General features: G+C 40.7%; 1 protein-coding gene across 8 annotated transcripts in view; it reads left to right on the top strand.

Moving 5' to 3' along the window:
* NTM (neurotrimin) overlaps positions 1 to 21,269 on the top strand; it is a 950,706-nt gene that overhangs the window by 905,419 nt on the left and 24,018 nt on the right. For all 8 annotated transcript variants that reach the window (XM_089537558.1, XM_089537557.1, XM_089537560.1 and 5 more), the window contains exons 5-7: positions 13,535 to 13,669; positions 14,847 to 14,967; positions 15,954 to 16,105. In XM_089537558.1, coding sequence (XP_089393684.1) covers positions 13,535 to 13,669; positions 14,847 to 14,967; positions 15,954 to 16,105 — 408 coding nt within the window. The remainder of the gene's footprint in view (positions 1 to 13,534; positions 13,670 to 14,846; positions 14,968 to 15,953; positions 16,106 to 21,269) is intronic.

Below are 21,269 nucleotides of genomic sequence, written 5' to 3'. Positions count from 1 at the left end.
GTTTTTAGACACTTTTCATGCATAGAAGAATAACTGTCAGAATCGTCCAAGTCATAGTGTTCCTTATTATCATGTACGGATGCGAGAGTGGAAAAAGTAGACAAGAAGAAAATCAACTCATTTGAGATGAGTGCTGGAGAAGAGTACTGAGGATACTGTGAACAGCCAAAAAGCCAAACAAATGGGTCTAAGAAGAAATCAAACCAGAATTTCCCCTGAAAGCCAAGATGACAAAATTGAGGTTGTCATACTTTGGCTACATAATGGGAAGAGATGACTCACTAGAAAAAGAAAAAATCACACAAAGATGCTAGGAAAAGTGAAAGTCAGTAGAAAGAGCAGAATCATAGAATCATGGAATTATAGAATCATAGAGTTGGAAGAGACCGCAAGAGCCATCCAGTCCAACCCCATTCTGCTGTGCAGGAACTCACAGTCAGAAAATCCCCGACAGTTGGCCATCCAGCCTCTGGTTAAAGACCTCCAAAGAAGGAGACCTCACTACTCTCCAAGGGAGTGTGTTCCACTGTCAAACAGCCCTTACTGTCAGGAAGTTCTTCCTAATGTTTCGGTAGAATCTCTTTTCTGTCGGGGATGCTTTGATTTAGATTCCCTGCATGGCAGGGGGTTGGACTGGATGGCCCTTCCGGACTCTTCCAACTCTATGATTCTATGATTCTATGACATAACCGTTTTGTGCTGAAAACAGCATTTTCTACTCAGAAATATTATTTACTGTGGAGAAAAAGCTATAACTGAGGACTTATTATATGCAAAGTTTGCATTTGGCTATTTTGTATGGAAGCCAGCATTTTCCGTGCAGCAAAAAACACTTTTACTGCACAGAAAATAACAACAGAAAATGTTGTCTCCTGTACAAAACAAGGTGCATATATTTTTTCACAAAATGACCCCCCAAATTGTGAATATTGTATATACTGACGACTGTGCAAAAGAAGTTGTAGCATGAGCTTTTGTAGACTTGGTCTATTTCCTCAGACTAAAGCTTGTACTATAACTTCTTTAACACAGTCTTAAAAGTTCTGTAAGATCCTTTTGCACATTGATATTCCAGACTAATACAGATATGGCTACATTAGCACTGTAGGAATAATTCTGTATGACTTGGCTTTAATATCCATAGGTATATCCTATGGAATCCTAGGGTTTGTAGTTTCATGTGGCACCAGAGCTCTCTGACAGAAAAGGCAAAATATGTCACAAAACTACAAGTCCCAGATGTCATAGCACTGAGCCATGACAGTTACAGCAGCATCAAACTGCATTGTTTCTGCATTGTGGATGCAGACTCAGTACTGACTATTCTCTCTGCTTCAGAACTTTTGAATGGTTGGATCTGAAAATGGCAGTGGTGGCAGCAGTTTTGGCACTTCCCATTAATGAAAGGAATTAGGCTTCCGGGGATCTGAATAAGACATTTGTGAAAGTTTGACAGCTTTTCTGGGTTAAAATCAGACAAAGTTATCACATGAAAGCTAGAGACTGTAATCACTGCTAACGTAGTCACTGTTTTGTTTGCTTTGCCTTTACATCCTTTTTGACATGTGCACATTTCCTTAGCCTTGCCTGTTCCTGGTCACCTCCCCTCCACATTGCAAAGATGCAATTGAATGTAGTTCCCTCCTCATCCATCCATCCTTTCAGGTGAGCACAAACAATTTATGCCTGCTGGAATTCTGTAAGGTGTTTGGTATCACTTTCCTTTGCTTCATCCTTTACATCCTTTGTTATGTGCCCCTAGGTTTTATCCTCCATTTACCCATGGGTAATATCAAAATCCATTTTGTTGGCCCCAGAAGCTACCCATGACTTATAGATGGAATCAGATCATAGTCAAGTATGTGTGGTAGGTGTTCAAAACTGCACATTTTTGGAAGAATTTTTCACAGCACAAAGAAAGTTACAAATATTAGTCATTCCTTCTTTTGAGAAGAAAATTAGTGAAGTATTTCATCTCTATACTTTCCTCATCCTTAGCAACAAAACCATCTCTCTCTCCTTCTTTGCACCTTTACAAAAAACTTACAGATTTATTTTAAAAGTTCCAGTTGCTTGTATTGACCTGATAGTTTTATTCTCCACTACACACTGTGTCAGTTTGACTTCATGTTGTCGTTGCTATTGTTTTCCATGTTCTTCTAATCTTAGCAATATTTTAATTGGATTTTTAAAATTATTATATGCTGTTCAAAACCTATTACTGACAGACCTTGGTTAAGGAAGTACATGTGTTCTTTGGCATTATGTCTTTTTAAAAAAAATGGTACAAGAGGCAGAAATAAAAGGGAAATAATAGTAATAAGTTTCTGTTGTTGTTGCTGTGTGCCTCCAAGTTGTTTCCAACTTATGGTGACCCTAAGGCAAATCTATCATATAGTTTTCTTGACAAGTTTCTACAGAGGGAGGGTGGTTGCAATTGCCATCCTCTGAGGCTGAGAGAGTGTGATTTGCCCAACGTCACCCAGTGGGTTTCCAGACCAAGTGGGATTTGAACCCTGCTCTCCATAGTCATAGTCAAACCACTGCACCATGCCAGCTCCTACACCATTAAAAAAAGAAAAGCAGCTCTGCACTTTTAGATAGACTTTTTAGTAAGCAAATAATATCCACATTGTGAAATGAAAGGTCAAGCAAAACTTGCATGAATGAACAAAACATTCTGAACCTTTTAGAGATCACTGGAAGGCTTCTTCTATAATGTACCTGGGGATAATATATTTTTTTCTTTTACCAGTCTCCATTTTGGTAGTCACACTTATAGATGGGTGTTTTTTAACAGGCTGGCATAGCTGGTGAGTCAGGCTCATCTGTTTCCCCCTTTGTCTCTGTTTCAATTCATGCATGCTCAATAAGGGGCCAGCTGCTGTTTATCTACCCTGTTGTAGGCAGGCACACACAGCCGCTGTAAGACTGGATCAAGCACAAATCCCATTCTTTCCCAGCCCAAGCCTTTTTGCATTGTTTACTATAGACATGGTGTGCATATGTGCTGTGTGCCTTCAAGTCATTTCCGATTTATGGCGACCCTAACTTATCATGGAGTTTTCTTGGCGAGATTTGTTCAGGTTTGCCATTGTCTTCCTCTGAGGCTGAGAACATGGTGCTGCAACCCAAAACTGAAAGCCTGTATTTCTTAAACCTTCCTTTAGCATCCTCCTAATGTCAATGATTCTTTTCTCCCCCCTCAAAAAAATAATTCATCTAGAGAGAAAAAAGAAGGAAAAGAGCAACTGGGTGGGCATTAAAAGACTTGGTAGAAACAAGTTTCTTTGTTAGAGGCTTTGTTTATAAAGGTATACCTCTACAGGGAATTGTATGGGCCTTAGTGTACAAAGGCTATAGAAGAGAATCCCAACCTCACATCAACTTAGTGATAACAAATAAGTGCAACAAAAACCTACCAAGTTAAAATGGATGCGGCATTACACTGTGTTCATGTATAACAAGATACCCTTCTGACACGGCCCTAAACTTTCCTCTGTATCCTATACAGGTAAATAAATGTCTTTTCTGTGTTCAACCTGCCCCAGCAGCCATAACCTTCAGTCTATCCCATTCCTTATGGCTGGAGCATGTGCTGTGTTTACAGATAATGTTTATTTAACCCCTGCTGCATTCCCTTGGTCCAGTCTTTTTGTTTCCTCTTTTCTTGGCGGTAACTAATGCATGAGATTTGTCTCCAAGTCTCTCCACAAGGCTTCCTATTATATGCAGGTAAAAGAAAGTGGGGAGAAGAGACCGTGGCACTCAGTGTTTCAGCAATTATTCTCAATCTGTGCCTTCCTCTCTGGACAGATAAAATGGCTGGTAGCATCCAGCAGGGGATGCTGCTGTAGATACTATACTGAAGATGCTATATTAAATCTCATTTTATGGGGGCAAAGAGGTGTTGGAGAAAGATAATAATGTATTCCAGAGGCTGAAAGCTGGCAAGTAAATGTTCTGCTTGGAACGGAATTTGTGTTTTATTTTGGTGCTCTTAAATGGTCCCTGCTGGATTGGGATTTTAAAAGCTTTATGGCTTCTGATTTTATTTACTGCTCTCGTGTCCATCAAAATATGGCTTTAGTTTAAAGGTTTAAACAACAAAAATAACATCACAAAGCACATAAGGAAATTCTCTCCCATGCCACAACCTCCTTGCTAACAAAGAAAGAGGCAAGTTTAACATATTGGTTGTATGCTCTGGTAGAATTCTCTTGTGAATCTTTGTGACTGCTTTCTTACATCCTGTTACAAATGCAGAAAATCTTTGTGCAGAAAACTATGAGGTTTTATACATATTTGCATGCAATATACAGATGTACATAAATATGTGTATAAATGAAGAATAGCATGGGTTAAAAATCAAGACAATGTTGGCATGGCATTTCAAAAGAGGTCAGTTTTATTGTTTAGTAAAACTATCAGAGTGGTATGTAAACACATGCACACATGTGCTTGAAGAATCCTATCTGGATAATTTATGCGCATGTAAGATGAAGTCCCTGGCAAATACTTTTGTATCACAACTAATATAACACTTCTTTTAGGGTTATACTTGGAATGTAACATGGATGTTGCATAACCCGTCTTCTTTGGATTTGTTTACCAGAGTGTTTTCTGTTGTTCTCTATATTGTAGCCTGAATGGATTGTATGAGTGTAATAAAGACTGATTTGATTTTTTAATTTACAAAAAAGAGAGAGAGAAATCAATGTGAGATCATTACCAAATAAAATAAAGCAGAGGAAAAACAGAATGGAAGAAAGGATGAACATAAGCAGTACAGCAGCGTGCATAAAATATTATTGTCCTGTTTTCATTCTGTGCTGAAAGGTAAATGAACATATTTTGGCTTGGCACCAAAAATACAGAGACGTCAGAAAGCAACAACAACCACAACAACAAGAGTCTCCAGAGAAAAGCATCAGATGGCGAATGCAACGTTTAGCCAGACTGATGGATAGGACCTTTGTAATAATAAAATAAAAGTAACAAAAAACATCAAGGGAGTGGAGCAAGTCCCCTATGAGAAAAATGTTATGTTTGCAGTTCCTTAGGGTAGAAAAAAATTGAGAAAGGAAAAACAGAGTTGTGTAAAACCAAGCATGGTGTAGATAAAATGAACAGGGAGAAGCTATTGTATCTAGCCTAAATCTTTCTGTTCAGTCTCACATTCAAGACTGGCCCTTTGCACACTGTTTCAAAGAGCTGCATTAACAAGTGGAACAGTTGGCCTATATATAGGCTTTAGTCCAATGCTAAGTCTCAGTAGAGCCCACCACAGATGCCTTCCTTGGGTTGTCCTTTAAAACTGGTGCTCTGGCTAGCATTAGGTAGCTGCCGCTTCATTATTCCAAATTTTGCCTCTGGTAAGGTGTCTTTGCAGTTCATGGGGGAAAAGGGGGTTTCATAGCATGACTACTATGTAGGCTGCATCTGCACTGCAGAAATAATGCGGTTTGACACCACTTTAACTGTCATGGCTCAATCCTATGGAATCCTGGGATTTGTTGTGGCACCAGAGCCCTCTGACAGAGAAAGTTCAATATCTCACACAACTACAAATCCTAGCATTCCATAGCATTGAGCCATGGCAGTTAAAATGCTGTCAAACTGCTATAATGCTGCAATGTGCATAGACTGCCCAACTCTCAGCGCAAACAAGAGAGTCGTTCAAACTTATTGGTTTCTTTGTTTCTTTTTTATTTAATTCTATTTAATTTATATGCCACCTTTCTCCTGACAATGGACTCACAGTGGCTATATAAAATTCAACTGTAGTATAGCTAAAATCATATTTACCAAGAATTCTGTTTAAAAGCACAGCGTAGAAGCTATATTGAAGCCATCATTAGAAGATAAAAAATATAAAACCACAGCACACCACATTCATTAGTTTCATTCATTAAAATGGTATGAAGGGTAACAAATCCATGTGAAATAACCTTGAGCGTATGCCTTTAGCTCTCCTTGCTTAGATCATCATTTATTTTCGGTTGCCCAATCTTGTGAGAAGAAAAAATGACAGGAAGCAATTATTATTGAATTTTCTTGGCTGACATACAAATAAGTAAAATCTTTGCAAACCTTTATCTGAATAGTCAGGGGGCCTTTCACACTACACAGCTATGCCACTATGATTCCACTTTAAGACTCTGAGTTGAAAGGCATCTGAAGAAGAACCTTGGACTATCTATTTTCGTTACACAAATTATTTATGTCTTATGGACCTTCTTCCATATCGCTATTTTGAAGTTTGGACTGTGTAGTTTTCTTGTCCCATTTCTGGTCCCAAGCATTTTGGATAAGGGAGACTCAGCCTGCATATACAGTGGGCTCTTGCCTTATGCGGGGGGGTCTGTTCCGTCCCCCCCCCTGCGTACAGCTAATTCCACGTATGCTGGACCCCTATTCATTTGATTGGGGCTCATGCACAGCGGTGCAGCAGCGTGCGGGGTACCACGGGCACGTGCCCCATTCATTTGAATGGGACACACTGCCCCTTGTGCCCCACGCGCTCCCCACGGCTTGAATGTGTATGCTCAAGTCTGTATAAAGCATGCCCACATATAACGCAGGCGCAGTGTACTCTTATATGCACACACTTCATATCCTAACTATTTCTGTTTGTTGTTCCATGATTTCAACTTTAACTGCCATGGCTGTATCCTATGGGTTGAATCCTGGGGCTTATAGTTTTGGGGAAGGGACACAACTGCAACGCCCATGATTCCATATGATAGAACCATGGCAGTCAAAGTGGAATCATAGCACTATAACAGTGTGGTCTGAAAGAGCCCAGAATGGCATCTGTTGAACTAATGTACAGAAATGTAGTTATCTACCAGTTTTGCTGCCTCAAATATTCTGGCATAATTCTCACTTCAAACATGGCAACAATATCTATAGCAATGTGCATTTTGAGAAGCAATGCACTTTAAAAGATAAAAAAAAATTCCACGGGCTCTTTTTTTTTTAAAAAAATGGAGATAAATGGGATGTAGTTCTGTCTTCTGCAGAAATGATGTGGAGATTATCAGATGAGGGACATCCCATCCCCGTCTCATCGTGTTCCTGTCATTCCCATGCGATCGTGGGAAGGACTTTCAGATGGGATTTGCTCTTATCCCTTCCGGGAGGCATGAATAACAGCGATCGCACAACAGGCTTTCAGATGAAGTTGTGCAGATCCCATCATTATTCCGACATTAACCTATCATTGAAGTGACATTGGCTTGCATTTTGCATTAATGGAGATTCATGTTAATTCAGTGCTGCTTTAATGACAGGTTAATGGTGTGATCTGCACTATGATTTGAAAGCCTTTTGTACCATCATAGTCAAGGATGGGTTAAGGACAGGATAAGGACAGGGGAGCGATCCCTTCCATATCCCGTCCCCATGTGAAAATCTCTTTGGAATGAAAATGATGTGTTTCATCCATCCCTACCAACCGAGTTGCCTTACAACAGCCTTCCCCAATAAGGTGTGCTGCAGATTATTAGGCCCCGGGACAAAAAAGCATGGCATAATAGTTTGAGTTTTGGACTGTGACTCTGGAGACCAGGGTTTGATTCCCAGCTTGGCCATGTAAGCCCATTGGGTGACCTTGGGCAAGTCATACTCTCTCAGCCTCAGGGGAAAGCAAATCTCCTGTGAAAAAAATCTTGCCAAGAAACCCCCTTGATAGGTTTGCCTTAGGGTTACCATAAGTGGAAAATGACTTGAAGGCACATGACATCAAGGGACATATATTCATGCTCAAGGGTGTATGGGCAAAAAGGGGTGCATTTCATTCCACCATCTTTTCTTTTAGGGCATGGACTGGAGATGGACTGACAGATGGTGACAGAAAGCTCCCTTTTGCTGGAAACCTAGAGTCAATGCCTCTCCCGGTCCAATGGCCCATATGCCCCTGTCCCTTATCAGCACAGTCAGCACATCAGTGTCATTAGGAAGATTGAGGCAACCACCTCAAATGGCAGATGACAAAGGGAGCAATGCCAGCTCCCCAGCCATAGCAAAATGTCTTGAGCTAAGCCCAGTGGCCTTTGGTCATGCTGACTGTGACCGATAAGAGGGATATATTTGGAGGGCTCCAAGTTAGTGGGACAAGATGTTTTGTTTTAAATTTTTAAAAGTATGTACTATGTTAGCAAGAGACCCAGCTTGGTATAGTGGTTTGAGTGCTGGACTATGACTCTGGAGACCAGGGTTCAAATCTCCGCACGACCACAGAAACCCACCGGGTGACTCTGGGCAAGTCACATGTTCCCAGTGTCAGAGGAAAACCATGGCAAACTACCTACAAACAGATCTTTCCATGGTTTGCCTTAGGGTCACCATAAACTGGAAAGGACTTGAAGATGCACAGCAGCAACATGTTAACAAAGTCAGCTGCAGCACCTTGGTATTACAGGAAGAAACTGTATGTTCTCTCTACACCTGCCATTTTTGACATGATGTTCAAAGAAAAGCATATGTACTAATGACCTCTATCCTTCTGGATGACAAAAAATCCTTTATCAGTTAGAAAGTGGATGGGCTGTTGCCTTCTCTTCCCCTGCCCCCATAAAAGAAATGAATTTTTTGCATAGACTGTCCTGAGGCTGTTGGCTGCATATCCACTTGATCAGCAGAATTCACACTGCTGCTGTGAAGTAGATTCTAGGTCAGTCATAAAGGGATCATTTCCCCATATACTGTATATATATATTTGTCTCCTGCTGTATTCAGGGCAGCTTGCAGAATATAAAATGGCAATTTTTATTCCCCACTTCTTTTCTCTCCAAAGGATATTGATTTTGGGGTAACACCTTCACAAATCGTCCATAAGTTATGCTAGTACTGATGAGCTCAGCATTCCCACCACCACCACCAACATCATGAGATTCTCCAAAGAGAATTCCAGAATTTGAACTTAAAGTCCACTGAATGTTAACAATTCATCACAGTGCTGGAGCATATAGAGATGGCATAATAACACATCAATGTAGCGTCGTTCCTCTCAGATATCTAGAAGAGAGAGCGTCTGAATTCTGTATCAGTGAGATGATAATATCAGATCAGAGTATTAAAAAGTGTACTTTGCAGACTGCAGCTCCAAGAATCCCCTCCTCTACCAAGGCCACTAGGAGTGGAGGATAGGGGATTCTGGGAACTGTAGTCCAAATAATCCCAAAGATGCATTTACTAAGTTCATGGATGGCTGTGGCTTTGTATATTTAGAGAAAGGTGTGTCTGCATACATTGCACCTGTGTCATATGCGATGAAACAAACAATGGCATGCACACCACGCTGTGCGTCATGCATGAGCCCCATTATATCCAACGGGGCTCGAGCATACCTGCTGTTTGCCTTATGGGTGTGTGTGTGTGGGGGGGGGGGGGAATCTGGAACAGATATATATTCCAAGTCAGCGATGGCTGAAAATGTATGTATGTATGTATGTATGTATGTATCCAAAAAGCAAACCTTTTTTGCCCCCCATTTTATATAAGGGGCACCTTTTTGCTATGCCATTGGTTTATTTTCTACTCTTTCCCTTGCTAAGCAACATATTGAGTAAAATGGATACAACCACCACTATCCAAGTTCTTCCATAATTCATCTGGGCATTGTGCCAAGACCCAGGGGCATTCTGGGAGAACTGAGATTGTGACAGCTGTTGCAGCCATCTTATCCAATGATTTTTCTGTCAAATGTGGACTTCCCATTGCAGCTACTCAAGACTATGGCAGAACTGAACCCTTATACTCCCTTGCAAACTTGGAGGGATGCCACTTTAATGCTGGGTATGGATCAGTTGGGTATCTCTGCCAGGGTTGCTCTTGAACCTAATACCTGCCTACATTGAGTTCATGTGCAAGAGGCAGCAACTAAATAAATGTCATATGTTTATTTGTATTGTGGAAGAAGAGGCCAAGACATTAATTGCGTATTTTGTTTTAAAACAATTCTTCAAGAAGCAGAGTGAGTTTCTGCCACAAGAGCTCATAATCCTCTCTCCCTCTCTCCACAAGGTATGAAACAAATCACAGTATTGAAGATTTGGGGATTTAGTAACTGCTGACTGCCTATTAAGAAATAATGCTTGCATTGCCCAGATTTATAGTGGACATTGTTCTAAGAAATCATTGCCTTGGATTTGCAGTCTTGAAAGAAGGAAAGGAAAGCATAAAGATTATAAAGCCATGTAAACATGACCCATAAATTAGCTGTAGATTGTGTTGTTTGAAAGGAAGGCCAACATGGCAATCCCACTGAGATTCTTCATTAGTGTAACAAGGCAGATTATAATAATACTGTTTTGTGCTGTGTATGGCCAGATTGTGGCTCTCACCCCATGGAAGGAGAAATCCAAAGGAGCAATCCCTGTCATCTTGGTAAGAAAGGCATCCCTCCCTAGAGGCACACGATGAACATTATTTAATATGGTAGTGGGGAAAGTTAACAAATATAGGAGGCATTACTCAGGCTGCATTCGCAATGCATAAATAATCCCACTTCACACCACTTTAACAATCAAAGAATCATGGGTTTGTAGTTTGTTGTGGCACCAGAGCTCTCTGACAGAGAAGGTTAAAAGCCTTACAAAACTACAATTTGCAGAAGTCCATAGCACTGAGCCATAGCAGTCAAAGATTCTTTGGTGTCAGACTCGATTATTTCATCAGTGCAAAAATCAGTCATGGGGAGGAGCTGGTTCCTGTATCCTTCCCTTTATTTGCGTTCTGACCATTCACAAAGTTGTTTCCTTCCAGAAATATGCTTTAGATGCTACCCATGCACTATGAAAATACTGTTAGCTATAGTGTGACATCAGAATTGCAGCCAACAATGTGAGGTTGTGCATACCTCTGAGCACACCTTGTAGGGTGTTTTGTCCTCCTGTGTTACTATGTCATCCCCCAGGCATTGTGGCATATGTACCATGGGGGATCCATAAACATTCTCTCTCCTGTTGTCATCCAGCGCCAGAACCAGCTGTCCAGAGCTAATTTATTTCCTAATGCTGCAGCAATGTTAATTTATAAATTACACTGGTAATTCAAGCTATTATTAATTTCAGATGGTGTAGGGCAAGCCTAATTAAAATATGACACCAATTGCCACACATATGTACCAAGGACTACCATTTAAAATTAATAGGAATATTAAGTGTGACACTGGTCTCGGAGATGCTTTGCTGAGTAATTACAGTACCCTGACTGCAAGGGGGGAAATGTGATAAAAGGAGATTGAGCGATTTAGGAGAAATAAATAAGACAGCTCTATTTGTGTTTCTCTTTCTCCTTACCTCTTGCCATACTTTAGAGGGATCATTCCAACTGCTTTCACACTTCATGATCAAGCATGAAGATCCTAATTTCCAAAAATGCCAGAGATCCCTAATTATTCTACTTTGTGGACTACCTAATTCAGAAAGTTGGCAAAAGGATGTAGACAACTGGAGAACATACATATTTGGCCTTATCCTTGATTTAGATTTTTTTTATGATGTCTGGCCAGATACTTTACATCTTATTTTTTCCCTTGATTGAATATTTAGCATCTAATGGAAGTCAAAGGGTGATATCATGGATAACCCATAGAAATAATGGATAGATAGCTGCAGAAAAATTGAGGATTCATGTATTTTCTCCCTAAAATGTTCTTTGTATTCAGATTTAAAAATTCTATATCTTGGCCCTCGTATGGTTATTCCTTCAAACAAACCCAACCATTGTTATTAGCAGATACTGACTATTATCTCTCCTATCCAATGGTCAAGTACATGAATTTAAAAAACCTAATTTATTTATATATTTATTGAACTTATATCTTGTCTTTCTCCAAAAATAGGATTCAAGGTAACTAATCTTTCTGGTGGCAAGAAAGACCTATTTTGCATGCTTTTGGTTCCATATAATTAGGACAAAATAGTTGAATTGGTAATAAAGGCCCTATACAGACAGGCCAAAATAAAGCTGCTTCAGATCACTTTGGAGGTATGTTGTTTAAATGATGCATGCATCCTAAAAGTCTAGAAACTGCACCAATGCTGTGCTCCACTCCTTAGGACTGGATTGTGGCTTTGGTGCAGCTTCTGGACTCTTAGTATGCTTGCATCATTTAAACAGCATACCTCCAAAGTGATCTGAAGCAGCATTATTTTGGCCTGTCTGTATAGGGCCTTTATTACCAATTCAACTATTTTGTCCTAATTATATTTAAATATGAGCTTGGTTGGTTTTCTTGGTTGGGTGCAAAAGCCTGCTTGGTTTATGCAGAAGAAATTTGACTTGATGTCAGAAGCTGAGCCCCATTTTGAGCTGGGCCAGGTTCACAGCTTGGGAAAAAATACCTTTGGGGGTTACAAGACCAAGTATTCCCCAGCTACGATGGCCAGAATGGGGATTTTTGGATATGTAGTTTGTCAAGGTAACTTTTCCAAGTTCTGGCCAGATTGCCAGACAGGCTTACAAAACCTAGGGGAGGGACTGTGATTTATATTCTGCTTCACAGAACTGTGCTCACAGAAAGAAACATAGCCATTGTGCCAGAAGGGCAGAAGGGACATTAAAATATGGGTTATGGACTTTGATTTGCAGAACAACAAGAAAAAGTTTTTAAAGTGGTCCACAGAGGCCCCCAGAAGTTTTCAAGTGCGCCATAAAATATACCCATTATACCCAAAAGGTAGTTCAATATTGATATAGTCTGTGCGTTTTACACTTTGAAAGCATGACTACATTACAAACACAAGTAACCGAGGTTTGAAATAAGATTATCTTGCACCAATGTATTATCCTGAAGAACTGCTATTGTGAGAGGAGGCTGACATTTCTTTTAGTGATGTCTTTCACAGCATTGCAGTTTTGAGGATTATTTAGCTGCGAGTGGAAACCATAGTAATTAAATAGGGACATGAAAATATCTCACTCTTGGTTTTGTTGTGCTTCTCCAAATCCCCCATGCGTTTGCTTCCCATTTGAATTTCATATCATGCTGTAAAAATAGGTTTCCACATCTGGTGTGAAAATCTATACGCATTTTGGTAGGCACACTTTTCGGTGCATTCTTCTTCCATTGATGAATGAATGTTTGTATGTGATGTTTGGGTAAGTTAAATGATCTTTATGTATGCACTCTGAGTCTGTTTGAAAACCACAGAACAACGGTTTGGTCTCCAGGAAGAAAAGGAAAATTCTCCATTCAAAAAGCACAGCACTTTTGAAGGAGCCAACAGGTTTGGTGCCTTCTGAATATAGATTATCAATGACAGGCTGCCAAGCTTGGCTGCCTACCACCTCATTTATAAATAATGTTTCTTTCCTTCGCATCAAGATGCTCTGACAGACAAATGGAAGAGATTGTTTGAAGAGCTGTGTCTGGAAATCCCATCAGCATCACTGGTGGGTGAAAGATGCATGCCCGGTGCTGAACATGATGCACGGTTTATATATAACCCACAACTTCAATGTACTGCCACAAGGTTTAGGTTTATTGTTTCTTTTTCTCTTTTTCTTTTTTGGCCTCTGGAAGCTGTGGGATTCTTGAGTGAAGATGAGTACCTGGAGATCACCGGCATCACGCGGGAACAGTCAGGGGAATATGAGTGTAGTGCATCCAATGATGTCTCAACTCCTGTAGTGCGGAGGGTAAAAGTCACTGTGAACTGTGAGTAATCACTCCTTGTTTCTGTTTCTTTTTGTTGAAGCATTAGTGGGTAGAACTGCTAGTAAGATCACTACATTCCTTTTTGGTAGTTTTAACCTGTGGCGGCTGTTGTCAGGTCAGGGAGGGCTGTTGATTTACTCTGGATTTTAGTCCAAATGTCAGCGGAGGTGTCCAAAGTACTGAACCCTACATGCAAAATAGTTTCAGCAACGTGTGCATGTGGTGTGCACCTTCAAGTCATTTCTGACTTATGGGGACACCAAGACCCTAACCCAGTAGTTCACAAGCCTTGTTCTTCCAGATGTTTGAGACTTCAGCTTCCATAATTCCCAGACGATGGCCAAGCTAGAAGAGGATCCTGGAAGATGAAGTCCTGAACACCCAAAGGAGCAAAGTTTGGGAACCACAGCCCTAACCTATCACAAGGTTTTCTTTGCAAGATTTGTTCAGAGAAATTTAGTTACCGCCTTCCTCTGAGTCTGAGAGTGTGTGACTTGCTCAGTGTCATCCAGTGAGTTTCCACGGCCAAACAGGGATTCAAACCCTAATCTCCCAAAGTCCTACTCCAACATTCAAAGCACTACATCATGCTGGTTCTCTCAGCACCTTGAATATGGTAGTCCTTTTAAAATTTGGCCTACAATCCTGGGCAGAGTCACCATTCCACTGACATCAGCCACTGGTTGATCTAACAACTTCAAGACAGTGGTGAACATTAACTCATGAAACTGCTTTCCTTTCAGTCAGACGTATGATAATAGTGTTGGCTTTGACTTGCAGGAACCTTCTTTTCTAGCTCTTCTAACTGAGCTAATTTTAATTGGAGATGTAATCGTTTTGACAGTGACTTTGTGGGTTCAAAGTATTTCACCATAGGGCTATGGCTCTCCTCAGTACAAATGTATTGCATTTGTTAAAACTTTTTTAAAAATTGAAAAAGGATCGCATTGAACAATAATATGCCAGACTTTCAGGGAAATAGCAACAGAAATCATGCTTAGGGCAAGTGCTCATACATGCAGGCATGCTCATCCAGGCATAGACAGAGGGTTCCAGAATATGTGCACAGTGTATTCCTTCAGACAAGTAAGTCTACCTTCAGTTAGGTTTACAACAATGTTGAAGCAACTGCCTAGGACAGGAATGAGAGCAACTTGTAATGGTCCTTTCTCTACAGATCCACCATACATCTCAGATACTAAGAACACTGGTGTGCCAGTAGGACAGAAGGGCATCCTCCAATGCGAAGCATCTGCAGTTCCATCAGCAGAGTTCCAGTGGTACAAAGATGACAAAAGGTGTGTGGCTTAAATGTGCCTGGCATTTGGAGTCTGCTTTTTGGTTCACATCCACTTAGCCAGAATCTGTACATCCCATAAAAACATTGCTATCATTCTGCTACACAGAGAACTGGAATATCAGAATGAGATTAGAGGAGTACATTTCTCAGTGACTGAGTATGGATGAAGAAGGGGATAGAAAGAGCTGATTCTTGGCTGTGATTTAAAATGCAGGCACAAAGGGATCAATTTTCCAGCTTGTAACTGTCTGTAAAGAAGAGCCTCTTTTATCCATGGAAGCTTTCCTTGAGGTTTTAGAATCCTGCTTTCCCAGGGTTCTCAGCGAGAGCTTCCACAGAAAGGAGAGGCTATTATTTGCAAATGTTCACCTTACTCCTCGCTTTTCCTTTTCTATCAGTATCTCTCAAATTCCTTCAGTCTCTCTTTCCTTCCTTCCCTCTGTCCATTCCTGTGTATTTGAAGTTCCTGTCTGGTGAGGCTTTAATGCTCACTGTATGGTTTCTTGGTAATTTCATGACCCCAGGTGACCAAGACTGCTGTTTCTGAAGCATTTGGCAATGCAGTGGACAGATCAATGATATTTCTTAAAGACAGTCAGCCAAGATATCTTCTGCCTTGAGCTGTTTGTTTAGGCATAAGCTGCAAGATGGAGAAGGGAAGAATTTTGAACCCAGCAAGCACAAATAGCAGAAGTGCCTCTCATGAGACCAGCCCTAGATAAATGACCTGCACAACCACTTCCAGTATATGTTTTCAATAAAATCTTTTCATAAAGTGATCCTGTGGACACAGAAAATTACATCCGATTTGTCCCCAAGAGGGAGCTCATATTAAGTTAGGTTGATCAAATGCAGTAAATTATAGGCAGCAATGCAATTTATAGAAGACCGAGCCAGTCCTTGATAACTGCTTCATCTTTCATTTTGAACCTGTGACCACTCTTTTCCTTTCTCTCATCTATAAAATGTCTCCTGTAATTCAAGGCTCATTGAAGGACAGAAAGGGTTGAAAGTTGAAAACAAGGCCTTCTTCTCCCGCTTGACTTTCTTCAACGTCTCTGAACAGGACTATGGAAATTATACTTGTGTGGCCTACAACCAACTAGGAAACACTAATGCCAGCATTATTCTGTACGGTAAGTAAAACATGGAGTTATGCACCAACTTAGCAATAGCATTGTGGGAATCTGGGGAAGGGTGTATATGGGGGCATGGGAGAAGGACCAAAGATCTATTTAGAAAACTTTAAGCGATGGAAACATACAAAAGCTCTAATGATAAAAACCTGGGAAAAATGTAGAACCACTAATGGGATATTAGATTATCTCAGTACTCTGCCATCTAGTTGCCCTGGGTAAGACATCTCTGTTTTGTACTTCATTCCCATTGCTAAAGAAAGATGTCATAGGGTTGTGACTTGAAGACTTCAGCAACATTCAACACGTTGAGCTTCTTACAGATGCTATTCTCAGATGTCAGTGAGACAAGGAATAAGGCAGCCAAATTCATCGTTTGGTGCCAATTTAATGGGAAAGAAGCAGATTCTAAATAGGATAAAATCAGACCAGAGACTCAACTCCCCCCCCCCCCCAATTCCACTTTACTTGGTTTGATAGAACTCCACCCTTGTTTTTATTTCTACTTGAGATTTGACCAACTTTATATAGATACACAAAGCCATCCTGAATAACATCAGACATGTTTTATTTGTTTTTATTTTTAAAAAAATATGTCCCACCATCTCTGAAAGTTCCTTGGAAGCCTTGCCCAGTCTGAGAATTTAGCCCTGCCTTTGAATTCACTTTTTATTTTGCTCTGGAGTGCAGTTCACTGGTACCTCAACAAAGGAATGGTTTCTCTTCCTGGTCCAAATACACAACCAGATGTTGGCATAAGAGAGATGTCATGTAGACACAAGGAATAGAAAACCTGGTGCTTTCCACATTTTAGACTTCACTTCCCATGATTCATGACCATTGACCATGCTAGATGGTGGTCAAAAAGCCATGGACATAACTCCAGATATTATTCCCAGTTGGAATATATGCCTTCATGCAATGGAATTTCAATAAATGTTGCCTTTCCACTCAGTGATTCATTAAGTCGGTCTACCATAATAGGAGTAGAAACAGGATTTTACAGGATGTTTTGACAGTGCTGTTCCAGAAAACTTATTCATTTATTATTCTTTTACATTTGCTCTCACCATCTTGTAAAATTACAGAGCTATTGTCACCTAGCACTGAAATATCTTTTCTCCCTTAATGAAAGTACCATTTCTTCTGGTTTAGGACTAGTTTTCCACCAACAGCAATTGTTCTTTGCTGTTCTTTGCCCTCAATGAGGAACTTGTTCTCAGTCTTGGTACTCAGAGGTCAGAACTTAGAGGATTTATTTACCTATTATATAAACAGGGCCAAAAAAAGTATAGGTTAAAGGATGGAGATGGAAGCTTATAACATGATTTCTGTTTTTGCTCCACAAAAATTCACATTACCTGGACAATGGGTAGAATTCAAAGATATAGAATCAGTATATAGAAAGATCTTGTAGCACCTTGGAGACTAACTGGAAGAAAGAAGTTGGCAGCATGAGCTTTCATAGACTTCAGTCTACTTCCTCAAAAGTAGCTCATGTTGCCAGCTTCTTTCTTCCAGTTAGTCTCAAAGATGGACAATGCGTACTTATATATCACAGAGAAAGGCAAGATCTTCTGTTTATTTTCCCATAATTTTATTGTCAGTCAAATGAAGAAGACATTTAAATTCACTTTTACCCCAAAGCTAGTATGTTTCATGGGCATATACTGAATTGGTTTGGTTGACTGAAAGCATATACTAGCCGTGTATTTGTACATACCTTGGTGCATCTCAGTTTTGGTTGGAACCTCTGCTGTTCTGTTGTGTTCTCATCTGAAAACTTTGGCTGGAGTTAAACCTGGGGACTCCCAAACACAATGTGGCATCTTTAGCTCTCCTGAATGTATAGCATCTGGTTCTGAAGATGGACAAAATTATCTTCTGATAGGGGCTTCTTTCTAGTTTGGTGAGCATGTGGACATTTCTAAATAGCATTGCTATGAGTATGGTATTTTAATTGGAGATATGTAAAATGTCCATCCTAATGAATCTGACTCATTTTAGTGGAATGCTTTTAGCTTTTCTAGATCCTTGGATTTTTTCCTCTAGGACAGGGATTCTCAAAGTCAGTATTTGTGCCTATGCTTAGCAGGAACTTCTGGACAGCACCCAATTGTCTAACGGATTGTTTCCACTTCCCATCAGCTTCACCCGAAGAAACTGCTTCACTAGGTCTAATGTTAGGGTTGGAAGAAAAGCTTATTTTATGTTTTCTCTTTGTTCTACCCTTCTAATATCACCTCTATTTTCCTCATCTTTTTTAGTCTACAAATTAAAATCTGAGAGTTAAATGCAAATGAAATGCTTTACATAGTCTGTTAAGAACCAGAACAAGCACATGGGACACTTGGAAATTCTGTCTTACCATCACCACCACTGCCAAATTATAGTTTTGTTGAAGTCGGTGGGGCTATCTTTGGGACAGATGCCCCAGCTGCCCAATGTCCCTCTTTCTTTCTTCTTCTTTTTAACGTGCTGATTTGGTAATCCTACTTCCATCAGACGTTTTCTGACACATGCTAGATATATGTCCTCAGACGTTCCTTCCCTAGGGTATTGCCCATCAGGAAACCAAGCAGAGGCAACAGTAGGCAATGAAAATATTCTCTTCATATACAAACAAGTGCAACAAAAATCTCAAAGACCATTCTCTGACATCACCACCTTCGAGTGCAGTCTGTTAGGTGAGGCCTTTGAGAATAAACAACCCAAGCGGCTCAGCAATCGCAGGTTTGCTTCCAAGTCGCATTTTCTATTACTGCAACATAAAATAAAAAATTGACTTTAGCAAAGGAAGGCGGGGAGAGCTCTGTAGCCTTATCTGGAAGCTATTTTCTCCACATGCCAGAGCTCTGATTAGAGTGATGGATCCATCTGACACCACTCACAGCTAGGGACAGCTGTAATTGCTTGGCTTATTTGTCACGCTTCTCCACGTTATAGCAGGCGGCACCATTGCTTGCCTTTGGTGCCAGCTGGGAATTGAGGTGAGGAACAAATCTTGCAGTGCCCCACTTTCTATGGCTTTCATGCCAATCCAAAGCCCGCATCATAGATTGATAGGAAGAGCCACCTCATTCAATGTGAATGACTCAGTATGACAATTGAGATGCAAGCTTCACATGTGTTTCATCCAAAGGAGCATCAACTGACCCATAGTACTGACAGCTGTCCGAAAGCTTTACACAAATAGGTGGCACCACCCTTTTCAGTGTAACAAGGGTTGATGAATATGAAGGAGAGATAATATCAAATGAAGATAAAAAGAAATTAATCAAGTACAAGAGAAAGCCTAAAGGTCCATACATTGAACCTGGGTCCTGAACATGGATTTGCTATGCAATAAAACAAGGACTCCTGAGTTTTATTACCAAGAAGACGGAGTGGCCTGTATGTCCTGGCATACTGTGTGTATGCATTGTGTGTATGCATTGTGCCTTTCAATATGGACAGAGGGTTCCATGATTTCCTCCCCCTCCTCCATGGGAAATGAGCATGTACTGTCAGTGGCATCTCTAGGGTGTGTGTGTGTGTGGGGGGGGGGTTACGGACTGCACCATGTGACACCCCAGAGGGGGGATGTACAACTGCTAGCACTGTGGCTTCTGCTGGGAGAGCAAGAAAGGGCATTTCTCTTTCTCCCTTGCCCAACAGCTATGCCAGAGCCAAAACAACCCTCTGGAGGATATAGCACTGCCCCTTCCAGCAGTGGAGGCTGCTCCTATTTGGGCTTTATTGCAGCTGCAGCCATGCCAGAGCCAAAGCAGCCTTCCAGAGTCAATAGCACTATACCCTCAAGTGGCTGCTTTTGGGGGGTTGGGGCAGTGCCTTCCTTTTGAGCTCCAGTGTGACTCCCAAATGGCCCTCTGGAGGTTCCAGCAGTCTGCCCCACTGCCCAGCTCAAACTGGGCAACACCAACCCCTGCTATAGTACTAGATGTTGATTATCATTTCTTCCTTTCTTGCAATCCCTGGGATTTGATTCTTTCCAGATGTCTACTATGACGTCTTTTCAAATACCCAGCGGGGTGCTATATGAAGAATTACATCAGCATTTCAGATCACATTAGATTACTACTCAGAGCCAAGCTAGATGTTATGTGGCAGATCATATAACAGTCAACTGACTGGGTTATGCTGCTGTGGGATAACAGCATGAATGCGGTAGTGGCTGAGAGAAGGGCTGCTTTGTCCTCTGGATATTTTCATGCTCAAAGTTGCTTCTACCCATACCTTTTCTTCCTTGATCGGGTAAAGCAAGCTTTAGTGGGAAAATGGCAGAATGAAAAATTGTTTAGTAAACTATTCAGTTGTCCATCTCTACTTCCACAGTAGCTTTTCATTCACAATTCCTAAATGCTGGGAAACACTTGCATGTATTTCTTGTATGACATCTTGTTGAACTTCAGGAGCATATTTTTCCCGTTCTTTGGCAGCTTACTGGTCCCTGGAACGTTGTTTCTTGTTAAATCCTTGAGTTTAAATAGCAGGTCAGAGGAGAAATTGACAAGTTCTGTTAAAATTTGTGTGGTTCTTTAAAGGTTGCATGAGGGAAGATATAGCCATGTTGTTCAATTGGCTTTGGGTTTCGGTTGCCTACCTCTGTGTACATCACAACTTGGGAAGACAAAAATGTCAGAACCTGTAGGAGTACAGCTTTCAGGAAAATCCAAACAGCATACCTTCTGGGAGTTGTACTCCAACAAAGTAACACTTCCAAGATCTGGAAAAAGTGGCCCTATTCTTTAATCATTTGGGTGTTCTGTATTATACACACCAGTGTGCAGCAAGGTGTACTGTATATTATTTGGTACACTGTTGTACACACATCAGGTAACTACAATGCATATTTATACAACGTGCATAAATGCAATGCATATTTGTGTACACAAATGACTGTATTAATGGCTTATCAATTCTTTTCTCACACCATCCAAAAGGCTTGTGATAGGCAAAAGGACTTTGAAGGCAAATGGTGTTTGAGTAACAATGTAGTACCATAATATAACAGGTAATACGAGCATAGCTCATACAGCATAACTATCTCCTTCAGATGCATGTATCAACTCTGAAACCAGGTCATTTGTGTCTACTACTCAGAAATGACCAGGTTTTGACTTTGAGAATCACTGGTAAGAGGCAGCTGTGTGGTAGGCACTGG

Source organism: Sceloporus occidentalis, unplaced genomic scaffold, assembly GCF_023333645.1.
Source record: "Sceloporus occidentalis isolate IW3139 unplaced genomic scaffold, rSceOcc1.0.p SCAF_9, whole genome shotgun sequence".
NCBI lineage: Eukaryota > Metazoa > Chordata > Lepidosauria > Squamata > Phrynosomatidae > Sceloporus > Sceloporus occidentalis.
Note: the sequence above shows the minus strand (reverse complement) of the source record. Positions and strands in the feature narration are given on the sequence as shown.